This window comes from Pan paniscus, chromosome 6 (assembly GCF_029289425.2).
Source record: "Pan paniscus chromosome 6, NHGRI_mPanPan1-v2.0_pri, whole genome shotgun sequence".
In the NCBI taxonomy this organism is placed as follows: domain Eukaryota; kingdom Metazoa; phylum Chordata; class Mammalia; order Primates; family Hominidae; genus Pan; species Pan paniscus.
In genome coordinates this window covers 40,059,777-40,077,579 of record NC_073255.2, presented here as the reverse complement: position 1 = coordinate 40,077,579, position 17,803 = coordinate 40,059,777, and the positions used below count along the sequence as shown (strand labels likewise).

The following is a 17,803-nucleotide window of genomic DNA, read 5'->3' as shown; positions in this document are numbered from 1 at the left end:
CCCGAGGCTTCCTCTGGTCTGGTCATAGCTTCCCCAACTGGGCCATGCCCGGATCTCGGGCGTTAGGCCGCGGTGATGTGTCCTCTCCCGACAGCGCGCACCGCCCTCCCGCCCCGGGCTGCGAGACCAGGTGGGGATGTCCATGGCTGCTGCGTCAGCCTAGTGGTGGCACCCTTTTCCCTGAACCTGTGCTGGGGTACCGTACAGCCGGAGCGACAGGCCACGCGGGCGCCGCACCCTGGGCGCGCCCTCCGCGCCCGGCCCGCGGCCCCGCCCCCGGCGGCGGAATCAGGAAGCGGTGACGTGAGACGGCGCTGACTGGCTGCGGGCCTCCGGGATCGCCGCCGCCAGCAAATTAAGGCGCAGGGCAGCGAGCGCCAGGGCTCACTGTCCGTAGTTCCGCGCCGCGCTCCCCACGCCAGCGTCCTAGCAGCCGCGCTCGGCTGGTGGCCACCTCAGCCTGGGACATCCCGGCTGTCCCCAGCCCCAGAGGGAGGAAGGACGCGGAGGGGATGCTCCAGGACCCCAGGACTTTGTGCAGTTGATGCTCGTTTCCGCCTTCGGGCTGTGCAGACTGTCGTCCTGCCGAGCGCCCCGGGGCGTGCGCACCCGCCGTAGTGCTCGGTGGGCCCTCTCCTCTCCGGCTGCCTTCGAAGTCTCTGCGGCTCTGGGGCTTTGCGGTGGGGGATAGAGGCCAGTGTGCAGCTCTGGAGTCGTTGGAGCTGACACTTCTGGAGTCCCTGGCCCCGCTGTGACTACTCTCGGAAACTTTGAGCTGTGTTTCGGATCTTTGTCTCCCTTGGGGAATCTGGACGGCAGTTCGGACGACCCCGTCCCTGGCCAGGACCGCGTGCTGGGGACCATGGAGTTCACGGCGTCCCCCAAGCCCCAACTCTCCTCCCGGGCCAACGCCTTCTCCATTGCCGCGCTCATGTCGAGCGGCGGCTCTAAGGAGAAGGAGGCGACGGAGAACACAATCAAACCCCTGGGTAAGTTGGGCTACCTGGCTGTCCGCCGAGGACTGGGGATGCTGCGCATCCGTCTGTGCCCCTGGCTGCAGGCGGCTCGCAGCAACGTCTGATGCTCAAGCCATGAGCCATACATCGCGGGTGGGAGATCTTTTTCTTTTGGGTCCAAGTTTTCTTTGGAGGCTTCAGTCTGTTGAATGCTGTGAATGTGCATCTTATATCTGGGCCCGTCGGTCTCCTAAGTTGTCTAGAATCCATAAATCAGATCAGACATATGGTGTGTGTGTGTTTGTTGGGTTAAAAACATTCATGGAAAAATAATAATAAAACCCCTTTTAAGGCTCAACAGGATTTACTGTGCATGTAACACCTGCTTGTGCGTTTGAAACCAAGGAGACGCTAAAGGACTTCATAAGAAACCAGTTTAATTTTGGTTTTCCTCTGACTTGAACAGACAAAACAGAGCAAGCTCTTTGAAACCACTGTAAAGCAGAATAAGCCAGTTCTCCCTACACGAACCATTTTATTCACTGAAGCTCTAGACTTATCACCAAGGCATCATTTTATAACTGTCGTCATTTTCAGTTGAGGTTGGCAAAAACACTAACCAGTAACCATTTCTCAAATTCCTCTACTTTTAGTTATATTGTTTGTTTAACAACCTTTACCATTTATAGAAGACACTAGGCTAGGAGTAAAGGGAGAATAGGGATTGTGTTCTTCTTAACACTAGTGAATTACATGGAAAAGAACCACCCCAAGATACATATTTAAGAATCTCTTTACAACTGAGAGAAAAAGAAGTGTTCTCATCATTGCCTCGTGGATCCCCAGGAAATAATTGTTACACAGCCTGATCATCTGGTATCACTACAATGTGAAAATCAGATAGCAAACTTAATTTTTCTTTTTTAACCCTCCCCAATTTTTCCTTTCTTCTCTCTGTCCTTCCCAACACTTAACATATCACATCCAAAATAATGATAACATGAAAAAAAGGAAGTGTTAGAAATCAAAAATAAGGTGTTTGGGCTTAAAGATGAGAGAAGTAAAATTCCTGTAGCTACTTGAAACCAAGGAAAAAGAAACTAGTAGATCTGTAGAAAACAGAATGTCAAAAAAAAAAAAAAAAATCTGTCCTCTAAGTTTTCACCCCTTTCCCCTGGTTCTTCCCACCCACCTCCCATCTAAATCTAAACCTGCCAAAGAATGGAGACAATCAATCAAACAAAATCCAATTGTTTAGAAAAATATAACTAACAATTTCAAAGTTATATTGTGCGACTTCTCAACATTATGCATTGCTGTTTAGGGGCCCCTGAATTCTTTGTAAACATCTCAGCTTGTTACATAGCAGGAAAAGAGGATTCCCGACAGAAGTGTAGACAGCAAATTGGGAAACATGCCAGCCCCAGCTGCACTGTCATTTCAACATTGCTTCCTTCTCTCTTTATTTTTCTGAGAAAAGCCACCTTATATCGAAATTTCTAAATCTTGAACTTTAAAGCCATGCCCAGCTCACAACTCCAACCCTACCCCCATGTCCACACACACATATAGGCACTAGTATAAAATGCATGTCCCTCTCCTGGCTTTTGAGATGGGCTCTGAAAGAACTAGCAGGCGTTCTTGTCCCTTACACTGGCCAGTTCAACAGAGGTGACTGCAAGCCAAGGACTCTATCAAGAGAAACACCTAAAAGTTCTGTTAAGAGAGAATGTGGGACTTTTGTTGAAGCAAACTATAGAGTGGGGAGGGGGATTCCAGTGTGTCCCAGGATTGCCCTTTTAAACATACAAAGTCTATTTAAAAGAACAGCTTCAGTCTGCTGAAGCATTTCTATTTCATTTTCTTCCTCTCCTGCTTCCCATCCTGATGCATTGGTCAGTCTGGGGCTTAGGGAGTTTGCCTCTTTCAGTTGTCAGAAAAAAAAGTCATTAACACTACTTCTTAATTCCCTCCGAAGACATTATGTGAATGCGTTTCTGAAAATATTAGTAGAAAATAAGATTTTGTTATGGTATGGTTTCCTTTCGTTAATCTGAAAAAAATCAGGATGGCAGTTAATTTGATTATTCTTAAGTTAAAACATTTTCATGGGTTGGATTATCATTGCATGAGAAGTAAAAGTAAAACCACTCTGTTTCCTGTTTTCTTCATGTACGGATGTGTAGGAAATAAAACACCTTATGATCTGTGCGTGTCCCATATGCCCACACACATCATGTACATGTACATACATACATTTAGAACTGGCTTTGATTTCTTGAGGGCACTTAAGAGATCAACTTCACATTGCAAATTCAAGTAGTTTCTTTTTTAAGGGATGGAAGATAATTGGGACAATTACAGAAGTCTCCCTGTATTCCATCAAAGTGACTGGTGTAGTCCGAGGCCCTTATCAGCTGTGGGGGAGAATGTTTGGTTCATAGGCAGCAGTATTCCAACCTGGTGGTGGGTGGCAGAGCATTCTTCTCACTTTAATACACTGCTGGTCTGGATTTGAGGTTGTTGTCCTCACTTCTAGGACCTTTTTGGGAGAAATAAAAATTTTATACCTCACCCCTCAAGTAATTGTTCTAAGCCTCTTCTGAAAATGGTCCACAGAACCTGCTCCTGTGATTTAGCAAGCTGTATGCTAGCATCTTTCGTAAGATCTCGGGCTGGGAAGAATATTATAAAAATGTTCTAACTCTCGTCATAAAGCCTAGAAAACTGAAAGTCAGGCACAGAGGTGAAGTGACTGATTTTTTGTAAACCACATTCCCCATTTTTCTTTTACCCTCCTATCCTCCTTTCCTTTTCTCTTATGGAGAGAGGGCTCCAGGAAGGAAGGAAAGTTCCTCTCCAGGTGAGGAAGGTGCTGATCTCTTCGCTCCCTTTGTCTCCGTGGAGAAAAATTTCTCCTGGTTGTCAAAGAGGCAGGACTGGCATCAGTTCCAAGAGCTACGAAGTCTAGAATTTGGGAGGGGTGACAATAGGAATATTTGCTTTTCATCCCTCATGATCATCACCCTTCCCTTCTTCCACTCTTACATTTTTATTTCCCAAAGTGGGCTGCAGTACTGGTGGTGAAAAGCAGTCATTCTAGAACTCACTAGCTTGGTCAGGAAACACTGGGCATGCTACTCCGTGGGAATCCCAGGTAATTTTATACAGTGATGATGGGTCATCCCTACAGCCTTGCCTGGAGTTTCTGAGCTTAACTTTTCCTGAGTCAAATCCAAGTGACCATTTTGGTTATGCTGTTCTTTCCAGATCTTTCCTTGTTGAACAGTGTCAGCTGTCATTCACAATTCTCTTTACTTCCAGAGCAATTTGTGGAGAAGTCGTCCTGTGCCCAGCCCCTGGGTGAGCTGACCAGCCTGGATGCTCATGGGGAATTTGGTGGAGGCAGTGGCAGCAGCCCGTCCTCCTCCTCTCTGTGCACTGAGCCACTGATCCCCACCACCCCCATCATCCCCAGTGAGGAAATGGCCAAAATTGCCTGCAGCCTGGAGACCAAGGAGCTTTGGGACAAATTCCATGAGCTGGGCACCGAGATGATCATCACCAAGTCGGGCAGGTAGTTGGGACTTGGGGGTTGGGGGTTGGGGGTTGGGGGTGGAGAGTCAGGACACTCCCTGGGTAGTTGAGGGTGCTTCCAGGAACTAGATGAGAGCTGGCTGGTCATGGAGCAGAGAGACAGCTTGGCTCCAGGGCAGCTTCTTTCCACCAGCTTGCATTAGGAGCTACAGGATGTCTAGTCATTTGCGTTCTCAGGATTTGGTCATGGGAAGCCCCACCCTGGCTTTGTTGAGAAGGGCACAGGGACCAGGGAGACACACTAACCCCGAAGGGTGTGGTCTGCTTTCCCTGGAGCTGGAGAAGGTTTGGCGGGTGGAGGGTCGGGATCTGGAAGGAGGAGGAATTTGTGCCTGGGTGCCTGGTGAGCTGCTGGGTGCTTCTAGATAGGTGAGTAGCTTCCCTTTTATCAGCCTCAATTTGCAAAAGCTGCCAGCTCCCATTAAAAACTAAAATTAAAACCTGGGCGGAAGAATGAAATTTGAAACGATAAAATTCCCTGTAGGAAGGAGCACTGCTCGGGGCCTCTTGGCGCCAGAGCCGGGCGGGCTTTGGCCAGGCAGGAAGCTGCAGGGCTGCAGGGAGGTTGGGATGGGGCAGAGGCCGGTAAAACTTGGTGGCTCTAGCTCTTGGGACTGCAGAAAATACCTGCAGGGTATCTGAGAAATCCTTCCCAGAAACCTCTGCTTTTGGCTTTTATTTTGCAAGAGCAGAGTTTTCTGGCTGGGATGCGGGTGAGTTGTGTGACTGGGTCAGCTCCAGGGACTTCGGGTCCTGGGACACTTAATGTGCTTGATCGTTAAAACGCATGGGGTTTTCCCTAATCACAGACCTTCTGGAGTTAACACATACCCCCACCCCCACCTTTTCACCTAGCAATTAACACTTGCTCAAAGGTGACACTTAAAATTATCTAGGCTTGGAAGAAAACCCTGTCTCTGTATTCACTTCTCTGAGGCTTTAAACAAAACAAAAGAGGGGTTTGTGGACCGGATAGAGAGGGGAGTCAGACCCTTTCCCTCCTTCCCTCCCTCCCTTCCTCTCTTCCTAATTCAGGTCAGTTTATTAGGCAGCATAAGCAGGGCCCATTCTCTCTCTCTCTCTCTGTCAGGAGGATGTTTCCAACCATCCGGGTGTCCTTTTCGGGGGTGGATCCTGAGGCCAAGTACATAGTCCTGATGGACATCGTCCCTGTGGACAACAAGAGGTACCGCTACGCCTACCACCGGTCCTCCTGGCTGGTGGCTGGCAAGGCCGACCCGCCGTTGCCAGCCAGGTTCGTGCCTCCGGATTTTTCACTGAGAAAACTGTTAGTGCATCTGTCAGAATGTTTCTGGCTTGTGTGAATTTTAAGCAAGTGTATTTTTAAAGCAGCGGGCTCTGGCAAGAGAGCATTCCAAGCCTGGACACTCCAGGATTGACTACACAAAATATGGGCTAGGCTCTGAGAAAGGTAGTTTGTGCATAGAGAAAACACTGTCTTTAAGTTTATGTTTCGTTAGGCAGTAATTCATTTCAAAGTTTTTCTTAAATTTCAATTTGAGTATTCATTAGAAATGTGGACCCATTTTGTATAAATATAAATATAGACATCCTCTCTAATTGCTGCTTAAAACCAGAGTGAATAAACCTACTGATGAAATGGTTGTCCTAAAATCCTTTTTAGAAGAGTGTATTTTAGTAAAATCGTTGCTTACAGTAAGTATTTGTTAATCATATGGTTATAACTGCATTTAATAAACAACATTTAGGTAAAATTCAGTTGTTTTTGACCAATAAAGGTTCAGAGATTTTTAAGTAAAAAAATAAAGCCAAGTCTTATTTTCTCCCTTTATAATTTTAGTGGATGAATGTAATTCAATAACTGGTTCTTTTACATGAAACATTCCTCAGTTAACATATTAGGGATCATGCATATTTACTCTTGTGAAATTCATTGCTAATAATACAGTTTTTCCAGGAGTACCATCCTTAAAAAAGCACATGCAAACCTTTACTGTTATTATTTTAACTAAATGAGAGTTCTAACAGGAAAACATATACTTGCTTATATGAAGAATAATAGATGAAGTTACAGGAATGTAACTGCCTACTATAATACAAAACAAAACATATTAGCTGACTTTATGTTTGGGATTTTAAAACCCAGCCTCATAGCTTTTCTTTAATGACTAATTTTTGTTGTTTATGTTTAATGACTAATTTTTTGTGATTGATTGAAAGTTTGTATCAGAGCTAAGAATTTATTTAAATGTACAGATTTGGGAACTGTTAAGTTACGGCTGGTACTTTGTGTCTAGTCTGGAGTCATAGTCAAGGCAGAGAATCAACAGACAATTACACATATGGTTCAGATAGAATATTCAGCTTAATTAGTAGTTTATTATATTATTGAGTTTATCGTATGCTAAGTGCACTAGAAAAGAGATTAAAAGCAATCTCTCAGAGTTTTCCATTCTCGGAAGAGACCAGAAAGGGCGTCTTCCCAGCCCTTTCAAATCAGTATATTAAATAACAGTCAAGACTAAGAAAATCTAAAAAACAATTGCTATTAGTTTTTTTTAGTTGAGCAAGATTCACCAGTTTATAATAGATATTAAAATTAATAAAATTAGTGTTCTCTTCTATTTACTGTTAAATAGTTTACTATTATTCTTTAGCTACCTTCCAAACTTTTCAATACCGTTTTAAACCTGAGAGAGTATTTTGGCAGATTCCTAACCATTTTCTACAAGCAAACCCTCTTTTTTTTTTTTTTTTTTTGCCCTCCAGTCTTTCCTCTAAGAAGTTAATCACTCTTATTAAACATACATTTTCTTCCTATCTGAAGGTATGAGGAGCTGATGCAGGCCAGCAGGACTTTGGAAATATGACATGCCTTGTTTATGTTACTAATCTGTTCTGGTTGGAGAAGAAAAGTGTGTACCAATACACTATCTTAACTGAAGCATGTTTAAGCTATTGCTGGAATTTTAAGTCTCTGGGGGACGTGAGAGGAGGGGCTTCCTGTATATTTTTTCATTAATCCTAGTTCAGCTTTTTTAGATTGATATTAAATAAAAATGTTTAGCTTATTATGGGATAAAAAGTAGATAATTTAGCAACTATTCTTTATTATTATTAAAATAAATAGTTTGCTACTTATCTATCTCCATAAGAGAAAAACGAAGAACTTGGGAGATGATAATTTTTGTACTGATGGCAAAAATTTCCCATGGTTTTAGGACTTTGAAGCATTTTAGTTCAGGCTGAAGTTCATTGGTCAGTCATTCCTAATTGGAAGAAATAATGCTTGACAGTATCACTTGATTGTAATAATAAGCAAGATATTACTTATGATCTAAAATAATGTTACCTTTTCATATAGGACATCTCCTTTTCTTTAAAGTACATAATATTTAATTACATTAATATTTTACTAATAGCCATTACATGTGGTGAATGTGATCCTTAGAGAGGGAACATTTCATCAACTTTAGGACTTTAAATAATTTTGGACTTTTTTAGAGGGAGGAATGTGGTTCTGATCAGTAAAACAATTGCACCTATAAAGCTACAGTCTTGGAAGGATGGTACTTGAAAAGTGGTTGTGTTATCAAAGAATAATTGAAAGGCAACTGTGAGCAATCCTCCTAAAAACAGTGGAATTAACAGGCAGACAAATGCCTGAAGCCTTTACAGTTTCTCTGTAGGTCTGGTAAGAGTCTTTGGTGCTGTCAACCTTTTTTGTGCATTGCTCCTGGTGGGCTTTGTAAGTTTCAGCATTTGTACAGAATTCTTCTATTCTTAGTCCTCTGTGTGACAAACCATGGAACAGATTTCTTGTTCTTTACATGAATAATGCAAGAAAAATTTTATGACTTCTTATCCCTTGCTTTTGCCCTAGTAAAAATATTTATGTTTAATTGTAGTTATAAGGATCCTATATAAAATTTAGGTGTAAATAACCTTTTACGTGGATAAAGGAATTTGTCCTATTAAATCAAGGATTTTGCTTCCCCTTCATTAGTTCTGTAGTCTCTCTCTGACTTCAGAAAGACTTAAGTCAAGAAGATACCAGGATGGGGACTTACAAAGAGCTGCATTTAAGGCGTTGTCACAGGTAGAAAAAGTGACCTGCATTTAACTGTGAGTGCGTAAAAGATGTGAGAGCTTTTTTTTGGCTTACACTGTTTACAGATAAATAAATTGAATAATGTGAAGTGTGTCTAGCTTGTTTTAACTCTCATTTAGTGAGCACATAAACAGATAATGATGAAAGCAGTAGTGTTTAATGTAACAGGAAGAACAGAATCCTAGCTGATCGGTGGACTACTGGGAGTTCTCCATGTCCCTATATTAAAATTGCTCCATCTTATATTTACAAAGAACACAAACTTTAAACCTTTAAGTTTAAATAAATGGATTCTCTAAAATTATTTTCTCTTTTAAATTATTTATGTTTTCACTGTTATTTAAGAGATGTTTATAATAGGAACTCATGCGATTATTGTAAGCTAGTTTTTCTTTTGAAAGCACCTTCAACAAGAAGATTTTGCGTTTGATCGAAGCAGACCAGTAGTTAACTAGATAGATGAAAACACACACACACACACACACACACACACACACACACACACACCCCTTTAAACAATGCCTTGCTCAGCTTTTAATAGAAAATTTGTTAAGTATTATCTCATTTAGATAATTGGTACATGAAGAAATAATTAGACATTTTACAGTTGTTTTGAAATTGCAATAGTAATAAATTTAAAGTATATGGGGCAATAAAATTTCCCACTTATATATGGTTTATGTGTTCCCTTAGAATTAGAACGTTTTATAACCTACAGAGACAGACTTTTTAAAGAAGTCTCAATAACGTTTTCTCCTAATTTTCTTAGGCTCTATGTGCATCCAGATTCTCCTTTTACTGGTGAGCAACTACTCAAACAGATGGTGTCTTTTGAAAAGGTGAAACTCACCAACAATGAACTGGATCAACATGGCCATGTAAGTACCATGCCTTGGAATGTGCAGGTTCCCTGAGATAGAATGGACAAGTCGCACAAAACTGTCTCTCTCTGAGTCCCTTCCTGCCTTCCCTACCCCCTTCCCACCTTCTATCTCTGAGTCATTTTATGGGAACATTTATGTGTTCTTCAGGGGACCTTGACTGATTTTGTAATAGGTCATTTACGGGAATGCTGTGTGCCATTTCTATGCAAGAAGGTCAGGGATCTTCTGTTCCATGGAATTCCTAAGGCTTCTGAAATTGCTGTACCACCCGAGCCAACTAAACTAAGGGAATATACATTTTTGGAGGCTGCTACAGCCTGTTGTTGGGTTAAGCATCTAATTTCTGTCAGCAGCATAGCAGATAATAAAACCTAGAGAGAATAGGGCTAGGACCTCTGATGGGGGTTTCCCAAAGTGTAGTCTATAGAACATATGTATGTGAGATGAAATAACAAAAGGATTTTATGTCCAAATCAGTTTGGGAAAGTGCTGTTTACTCATTATGTAACCATTTCTTTTTTTTTGGAGAGTTTCATGAATATTAAAGCATAAAGAAGCCCTGTAATTAAAAACAAAACAATTTGATTTTGTGTCAGTATAAAGTTTATGAAAATGTGGAAAAAAGAAAAATTAACTCTGTGTTCTTATCAGTAGTTTAACAGAACAAATAGTCAATGATGCAGGTCCTTACATATTTGATAAAATGCCTTTTTAAGGCATTGCTGGGATGTTACTTCATGCTGTTAAATAAAGATACACATAAAAATTCTGTCTTAGATTTTATGCTAAGAAAACTTTAGATAGACTTCCATAATTTTTTTCTTCTTTTAATAATTTTTAATTGATACATAATAATTGTACATATTTATGGGGTACATGTGGTATTTGGATACATATATACAATGTGTAAGGATCAAATCTGTGCAATTTAGAGGAAGTGTTTGAAGACCTTTCTCAACAAAGATGGTCGTAAGTAGATAATCAGAAAGTTCTAGGTTTGGTTTCATATGGTTGGATTAAACCTGGAACCAAATAAATCACTTTAGGCGCTAGCACTACAGGAGACTGTGTTTATTACAACCAAGTCAGGGTAGCCACTTAACTCACGACTCTACTGGTGGTGCTGTTGGGATATTGGAAGTAGCTTAATATGCTTCTGTTTTTTTGTGTATTGAAAAAGAAAGATAGTTGATCTTTAAGGTTATTGGCATAATTTTCTTTTCTTTTTTTTTTAACATGCTTCCACTGATAAATTTTTTTTCAGGTTAGAATTTATGAAGTATGGAGTGATTTTTTTGTAGGTCAGTGATCATTCTTAATGTCATTTATATTAAAATTTCTTGAACTTTAATGGAAATTTTTACAGGGAAAAATGGAATTCTTTTATGATTCTAGAATTTTCTATATGTGAAGCTTTTAGAGGAATTATTTGAGTCTTTCCAAAAAGACTTCAGAGTCATTTTGAGATCCGTTGTCCATAATTGAAATGCTTTTCTTTTAGCATCAGCTTCGTTGGGTAGTAATAGCTCTAAACCAGATTTCAGAAGCTCTAGGGTCTAGCCTGATTATACCAAGATTATACCTTAAAAAACTGGTTAGTCTTAGATGGTTGCTTATATGCATTTTAGCTTTAAAACTTTTATACTGGCCGGGCACGGTGACTCACACCTGCAATCCAGCACTTTGAGAGGCTGACCTGGGAAGATTGCTTGATCTGAGGAGTTTGAAACCAGCCAGAGCAACGTAGAGAGACCCCATCTCTATGAAAACAAAACAAAACAAAAAATTAGCTGGATGTGGTGGCATGCACTTGTAGTCCCAGCCACTTGGGTGGCTGAGGTGGGAGGATCACTTGAGCCTGGGAGGTCGAGGCTGCAGTGAGTTGTGGTTGTGCCACTGCAATTCAGCCTGGGTGACAGAGCAAGACCCTATCTCAAAAAAAAATTATATTTAATATAACCCTTTGTCACCAGAATTAGTGTGTTCTGAAACCTATTAATACAAGGAAAGATTTTTAGATCTTGTGTTGTTAAGCTAGCTTCTTTGAATAGGTTCTGAAGAAGCCTCTCTTATAGATGCAGTTTTAGTTTCAGAAAAGGAAACTTTCTTATTCTCAAGAATTATTTCTTGAGTGAAGCAGAGTCCACGTTTCTATTAGTGTTCCTTAGTCTTCAAGTCACAGGAGGGCTTGAGCAGAGAGTCAGGGAGCCCTGGGGTCTTAGAGGCTCAGTCTGGGGTCTGAGTCTGTCCAGTAACCTTTCCCAAAGGAAATTAACCTTCAGGTGGTAGAAGTGGGGAAAGAAGCAGCTTATTTAAAGCTTAGGGCTTGTTCCATTTTGGTATGTGTACGTATGGGTGGGTGGGTGTGATTTGAAAATTCTTCCCATCTTCCCAGTAGAATATATGATGAATGTTAATTTTTTTTTCTTATATTAGTGATAGGAGGAAAATGTTTGGTTTTGCTGCTTCAACTTTATTCAAGTATTTGGCTGAGGATCAATCGCTTGAAATCCTTTGAATAAATGTATTATGCAAACAGATCATATTATCATTCAAAAACATTATTTTGATTCATTTAAAGATCTCCTTTGTTTCAGTTATTCCTGTTCCAGTTTGAGATCATAAAAAGGCAGCATGTTCAAAATTCAATCGCAGTTAAAACCCCGTAACTTTAGGCTGGCTTACATCTCAGCACAGAGAGCGAGCGATTATATATCAGTTATCCCACAGTGACTAGTATTCAACTCTGCTAAAGTCAATCGGCAGAAACACTCATGCCCCTCGCCCAGGTTAGCCAAGAAAGCTGGGGAGCCATCAGTTGCATGACTAGCAGCAGCAACCAGCAGAGAGTGCCATTGGTCCTGCCAGGCTGTTTATAGTCAGATGTCTCCTGAGAGTCACGCTCTCTGCTAGCTCCTTGGAGAGGAGGGCATACAATGTGAGCCCTCTCATCCCCGGAAAGACATACCCCCAAATTTTGCAGACTTAGATAGCTGTCTGGGTGACAGGAGGGAAGATGTGGGAAACCTTTTATATCTGAAATTGAATTTTATTGCCCTGATAATGGCTAGCTTTTATATTTTATTTAAAAGATACATGAAAAATACTACCTATTGGCTGCCTTGTTAACAAGGGTGTATTTATGATTTCTGAGTACTTGGCAACTTTTACTAGCTGCAGAATGGAAGATGGCTATCGATTCAAGTTTGGTTTAATAACTAGAAGTTAGAAATCAAGGAAGCTGTCATAAATACTCCTTCTATTACTAATAATAATACAGTTCACGTTTACTGAGCACTTCCTGTTTCCTCTGTGCCAGCCCTATGAGGTTAGTACTGTTTCTGCATATGAGAAAACTAGGAACTGGGGAGATGAGATCACTTGGCTTAGGATTAAAGGACTAGAAACTGACAGATTCAAAATTTTTACCCAAGTCTGTCTAACACCCCGCTGCTTTTCTAAACTCTTTTATTTTTTTCTACATAAATAATAATCTGGCCTCTTAGAATATGTGATTTCTTATTTTAGAAAATTTAGACATGCGTCCTTTGGTCTAACTAGACTAGCAAACCAAAAGTATTTAAAAGACTTGATTTTTAAAAATAGGTAAAACTTATCCTTCAGATGACCTCTCCCCCTACCATTTTAGAAAGGACACTTGAAACAACCTGTGTGGTTTGCAGTTGTTTTGGTAAAATGTGATTCACAACAATGACTCTGCAGTATCTTGTGAAAATGATTTGCCTTAAGGCTGGAAAGGGTAGATCCATATCTTAAAATTGACTTTGAAATTGTAGACCATTTGGTTCATTCTTGCCTCACTGTAATTTGGCCTGTTTAGCAGTATAAGTATGTAAAATTCAGTACTTCCCATCTTTTTGTTGTAGATAATTTTGAACTCAATGCATAAGTACCAGCCAAGGGTGCACATCATTAAGAAGAAAGACCACACAGCCTCATTGCTCAACCTGAAGTCTGAAGAATTTAGAACTTTCATCTTTCCAGAAACAGTTTTTACGGCAGTCACTGCCTACCAGAATCAACTGGTGAGTGTACAGTTCACAATTTAGTTCCTGCATAAGAGAAGGATTTAGGAGGTTCTTATATTTTCTTGGAGAGAAGAGATATCCCAGTACTCAAAATGGATGTTCACTTTGCAGAGAGCTATTGAGTTTCAGGGCTAGGACCTCTAAGAGTGTGTTGAGTGACTGTGTATTACACTATAGTTTCTAGAATCTCTACATTATGGGTCAGGTTTTTAACTGCCCACTTCCCCACCCACACCTACCCCAATCTGCCTTCTCACATTTTCTTCTCCAGAAAGTTACTTGCCTCCTTTTCCTCCTCCTGGTAACATGTATAACCATGTTCTTGTTGCTTCATAAAATTTAAAAGTTCAGTTTCTCTGCTCAATTAAACACACCTATTCTATCCAACTGCCCAAACTGCTGATACTTTAGATATTTTGTAAGGTTTATTCAGCTATAATTTAGGGTGAGATAATTCTGGTAAAATGATTTTAAATGTCTTTTTAGATAGTAAACTATAGTATGTAACATCAAGATATCTAATTTATATTATTGAGTTATATGCAGGGTGAGTATCACTAATCCAAAAACCCAAAATCTGAATGCTCCAAAATCTGAAACGTTTTGAACATTGACATGACACTCAAAGGAAATGCTCACTGGAGCATTTCAGATTTTAGATTTGTGGATTAAGGATGCTTAACCTGTAAGTATAATGCAAAATTCCCAAATCTGAGAAAATCTGAGATCCAAAATACTTTTGGTTCCAAGCATTTCAGATAAGGGATACTCAACCTATACTTTTTACTCTCTGTTGTACATCACATTTAAAATTAATGCATTTTTGGCCAGGTGCAGTGGCACACACCTGTAATCCCAGTACTTTGGGAGGCCAGGGTGGGTGGATCACCTGAGGTCAGGAGTTCGAGACCAGCCTGGCCAACATGGTGAAACCGTCTCTACTAAAAATACAAAAATTAGCTGGGCCTGGTGGCAGGTGCCTGTAGTCCCAGCTACTCGGGAGGCTGAGGCAGGAGAATCGCTTGAACCTGGGAGGCGGGGGTTGCAGTGAGCAGAGATCTCACCACTGCACTCCAGCCTGGGTGACAAAGCGAGACCCCACCTCAAAAAAATAATAAAATTTAAAAAAAACTTAATGCATTTCTTCATCCATAGGGCTTATTCCAACTTAGTAAATATTTATCAAGGCCATACTAAGGGCCATGTACTGATAGACACTTCCCATACATTTTCTTCTTTTGTGCCCAGCGTAAGCTTAAGGGGCTGTGGCAGTACTACACTCCATAGGTGAGGAAGCTGAAGCTAAGAGAGGGTGAGTAACTTCTCTCCATCAGAAAGGACCAGAAATAGAATTCCTTTTCATACACTTCAATATAAAAGGAAGTCACATGCTCAGTTTACTTGACACATTCAGTTGTTTATGACCTCTCTGTGTCTTTGTATCTTGTGTTTGTTTCATTGGTCATAGGTAGCCAAGACTGTTGCTCTCCTCTTGTCTTGATGTTATTAGGTTTTGGGTTCTGAGTGAGTAGCTATTAGATGCTGCCTGGTAGATGGCTCAGAGTCCCGGGGAGGATGGTCACCTGAAAGCGAGGTGGTGTGGAGACCCTCGGGAAAGGCAAGATGAAGCTGACATCACAGCCAGCCTCACACAAATGAGGTAGTAGAAGCCTGGAAAAGGGATGTGGGCAGATGGCCAGAGTGGATGTATGTAAGGCTTACTCTCCTAGGATTTCTATACAACTTTGAGTAGATTTCATTTCACCAGTGGCTGCTGTTTTCCTTACCTAGATATTAGGGCCAAGAACTGACCAGACCATTTTAGGGGATTGCTGTGAAGATCAAATGTAGTTGTATGTGTAGGCTTGTTTAAGCCTTTGGAAGCTGTAAGGTGCTCTGTAAATAAGACATGTGGTTATGATGGGGCTATCTCAGAAATGTCAAAAAAAGAATTTGTCACCATTTGTATTTTAAAATTTTAGTGGTGTATTAATGAGATAGAGAAATTAATGTGTAATTGTTATCATGCTGATCATCTTATAGTAAAGGCAAGTATTGTAACCTTTGAATTATCTCCAAGATCATAACACAGGAGTGGAAACATTCAGAGAATGCCCAAACTAAAAGTTGGGGTTTAGATGGAAGCCTACAAAGGCCTAAAGCACTAATGCTGTTTCTCTGCGGCTCTGGAACACTGAAACCAGCAATCCTGTTTTTAATTTATTTGAGGGCACGTGGAATGCAAATATCATAGGCTCCAAAAAGATTCCGAAAACTTTCCATTCATTTATACTAATTGATTTCATAGCTTTTATAATGTACACCATGCTAATATATTATAACAATTTAAATTTATGCTCACTTAAGAAACCTTATTGATGTTTGGGAATGGCATAGACATTTGTCATATGGAAACCTCATTGCTTTTATCATAATTCTTTTTAAAGAGGGCCAAAGCAGGAGGAGGTAAATTGTTTTCCTCTTTATTTTTTTAGTGAAAATTATAGAGATGAACAAAAATTAAAGTTTCTAGTAAACTTTCAAGTATAATGCCTGAGATTTGGTTTAATAGGTGAGAGAGCAAGACTGCGTAAGTGTTGGCGGGACCTCTCATATCATAGGAGGGTCTTATTTACATAATACAAATAACAACTAACATTTGGGTACTTACTATGTGCAAGACACCACTTGAATTCATAATCATACTTGATCTTCTCAATGATATCGTGAGATAGGAACAATCGTATTTTTATTCAGCATCGTACAGTTGGGGTAATTGAGGCACTAGTTAAATAAGTCATCTGAAGTGACCTTGCTCCTCCCATTGCAGATTTGAATTCAGGTGGTTAAGATTCAAGAGGGAGTGCCCTTAACCCCTAAGCTGTGAGTGCCTGCTGTTCCCAAAGAAGCAGAACTTCACCTTCTCTCAGCTCTTGGCCCTGATAGACTCTGAGACATTGATTTTAGAGAGCATCAGCTCTTTATGCTCATTTTTTTTTAAACAAATGTGCTGCTCACACCACACATTAGCAAGTGTAACACGATGATGATCATCCTTAACAGGAGGTCAGAATATCTGCTAGTACTCGCCGTATCCAACTGGAACCACATCTTTAATGACATTTTCTAATTTAATTCTTGTTTTTCTACTTGATTTTTTATTTAGAACAAATTTCAGATATACAAAAAACGAAACAAATAGTAAAGTGAACCTCACATGCCTTCCACCCAGATTCAGCAATGCCAAATTTGCTTTTCCCCCGAATTTTCTCTTTCCTCCCTCTTCCTCTCTCTATATGCAAACATACTTCCCCTCTTCCTTCCCAGTTTCTTCCCTCCCCTTTTGAAACTAAGTTGCATGCCTCCTGACACTTCTAAACACTCTGTAAGCCTATTCTGACAATTAGAACATTATTTTTGTAATCCCAACATCTTTATCACAGCTAAGAAAATTTATAAGAATTTGTTCTTTATATCACCTAATATTCAGTTTTTATTAAAATTTTCAGGATAGACCAACTGCCCCTAAACCCCCTCTGAACTAGGATCCAGCTAAAATTCATGGTTTGGATTTATTACTTTTAATTTAGAAAAATCTTTCCACATTTTTTTCTAAACACCTCATTTAATTCTGACACTGTATGCCTTGAAGAAGGCCCCACGAGTCCCATTTTGTAGAATTAGAAACTGAGGTCAGAATGGTTAAGACATTCACCCAAGGTCACAAATCTGGTAAGTGACAGAACCAGTACGAGGTTTTTGATCTTCTGGGTTTTAATTCCTCCTTTTTGGTCGTATCATGATAGATTGCAAGGCCAAGGAAGTGGTGACCACTGACAGTGTCATCGAAAACTGACTTTGAAAATATGGGTAATGAAAATAGCTGAAGATACTAATATGCACATTTCAATACAAGTTGCTCCTTTGGCAAAGGTTTATTTCTAATTAATATCATAAATGGAATCAAAATCTAGCCATCAGTGCCCAGCTATTCTTTCTTGCATTAAGTATACTATTAATATGATTAGTATGTCATTTCATTGCTGAGTAACCACAATGGAAGTGACTAAATTCAGAATTAATTTTCTTATAGATTCTACTATGTCTGAGTTTATTTTTCGATATCCACCTTTAAAACCATAGCCGCTTGCACAAAGCCATATGCCTTTAAAATAGAAATCCAGTTAATAGTCAACAATTTGATTTTATATCCTGACAGGCCAG

At 40.3% G+C, this 17,803-nt stretch overlaps 1 protein-coding gene across 1 annotated transcript in view; it reads left to right on the top strand.

Annotated features, from left to right (window-relative positions):
* The first annotated feature begins 382 nt into the window (after window positions 1-382).
* Window positions 383-17,803, top strand: part of TBX20 (T-box transcription factor 20) — a 53,741-nt gene continuing 36,320 nt past the window's right edge. Inside the window, exons 1-5 of the mRNA XM_055115831.3 lie at window positions 383-989; window positions 4,281-4,533; window positions 5,644-5,808; window positions 9,416-9,524; window positions 13,418-13,576. Of these exons, the coding sequence (XP_054971806.1) occupies window positions 863-989; window positions 4,281-4,533; window positions 5,644-5,808; window positions 9,416-9,524; window positions 13,418-13,576 (813 nt within the window). The 5' untranslated portion in view covers window positions 383-862. The remainder of the gene's footprint in view (window positions 990-4,280; window positions 4,534-5,643; window positions 5,809-9,415; window positions 9,525-13,417; window positions 13,577-17,803) is intronic.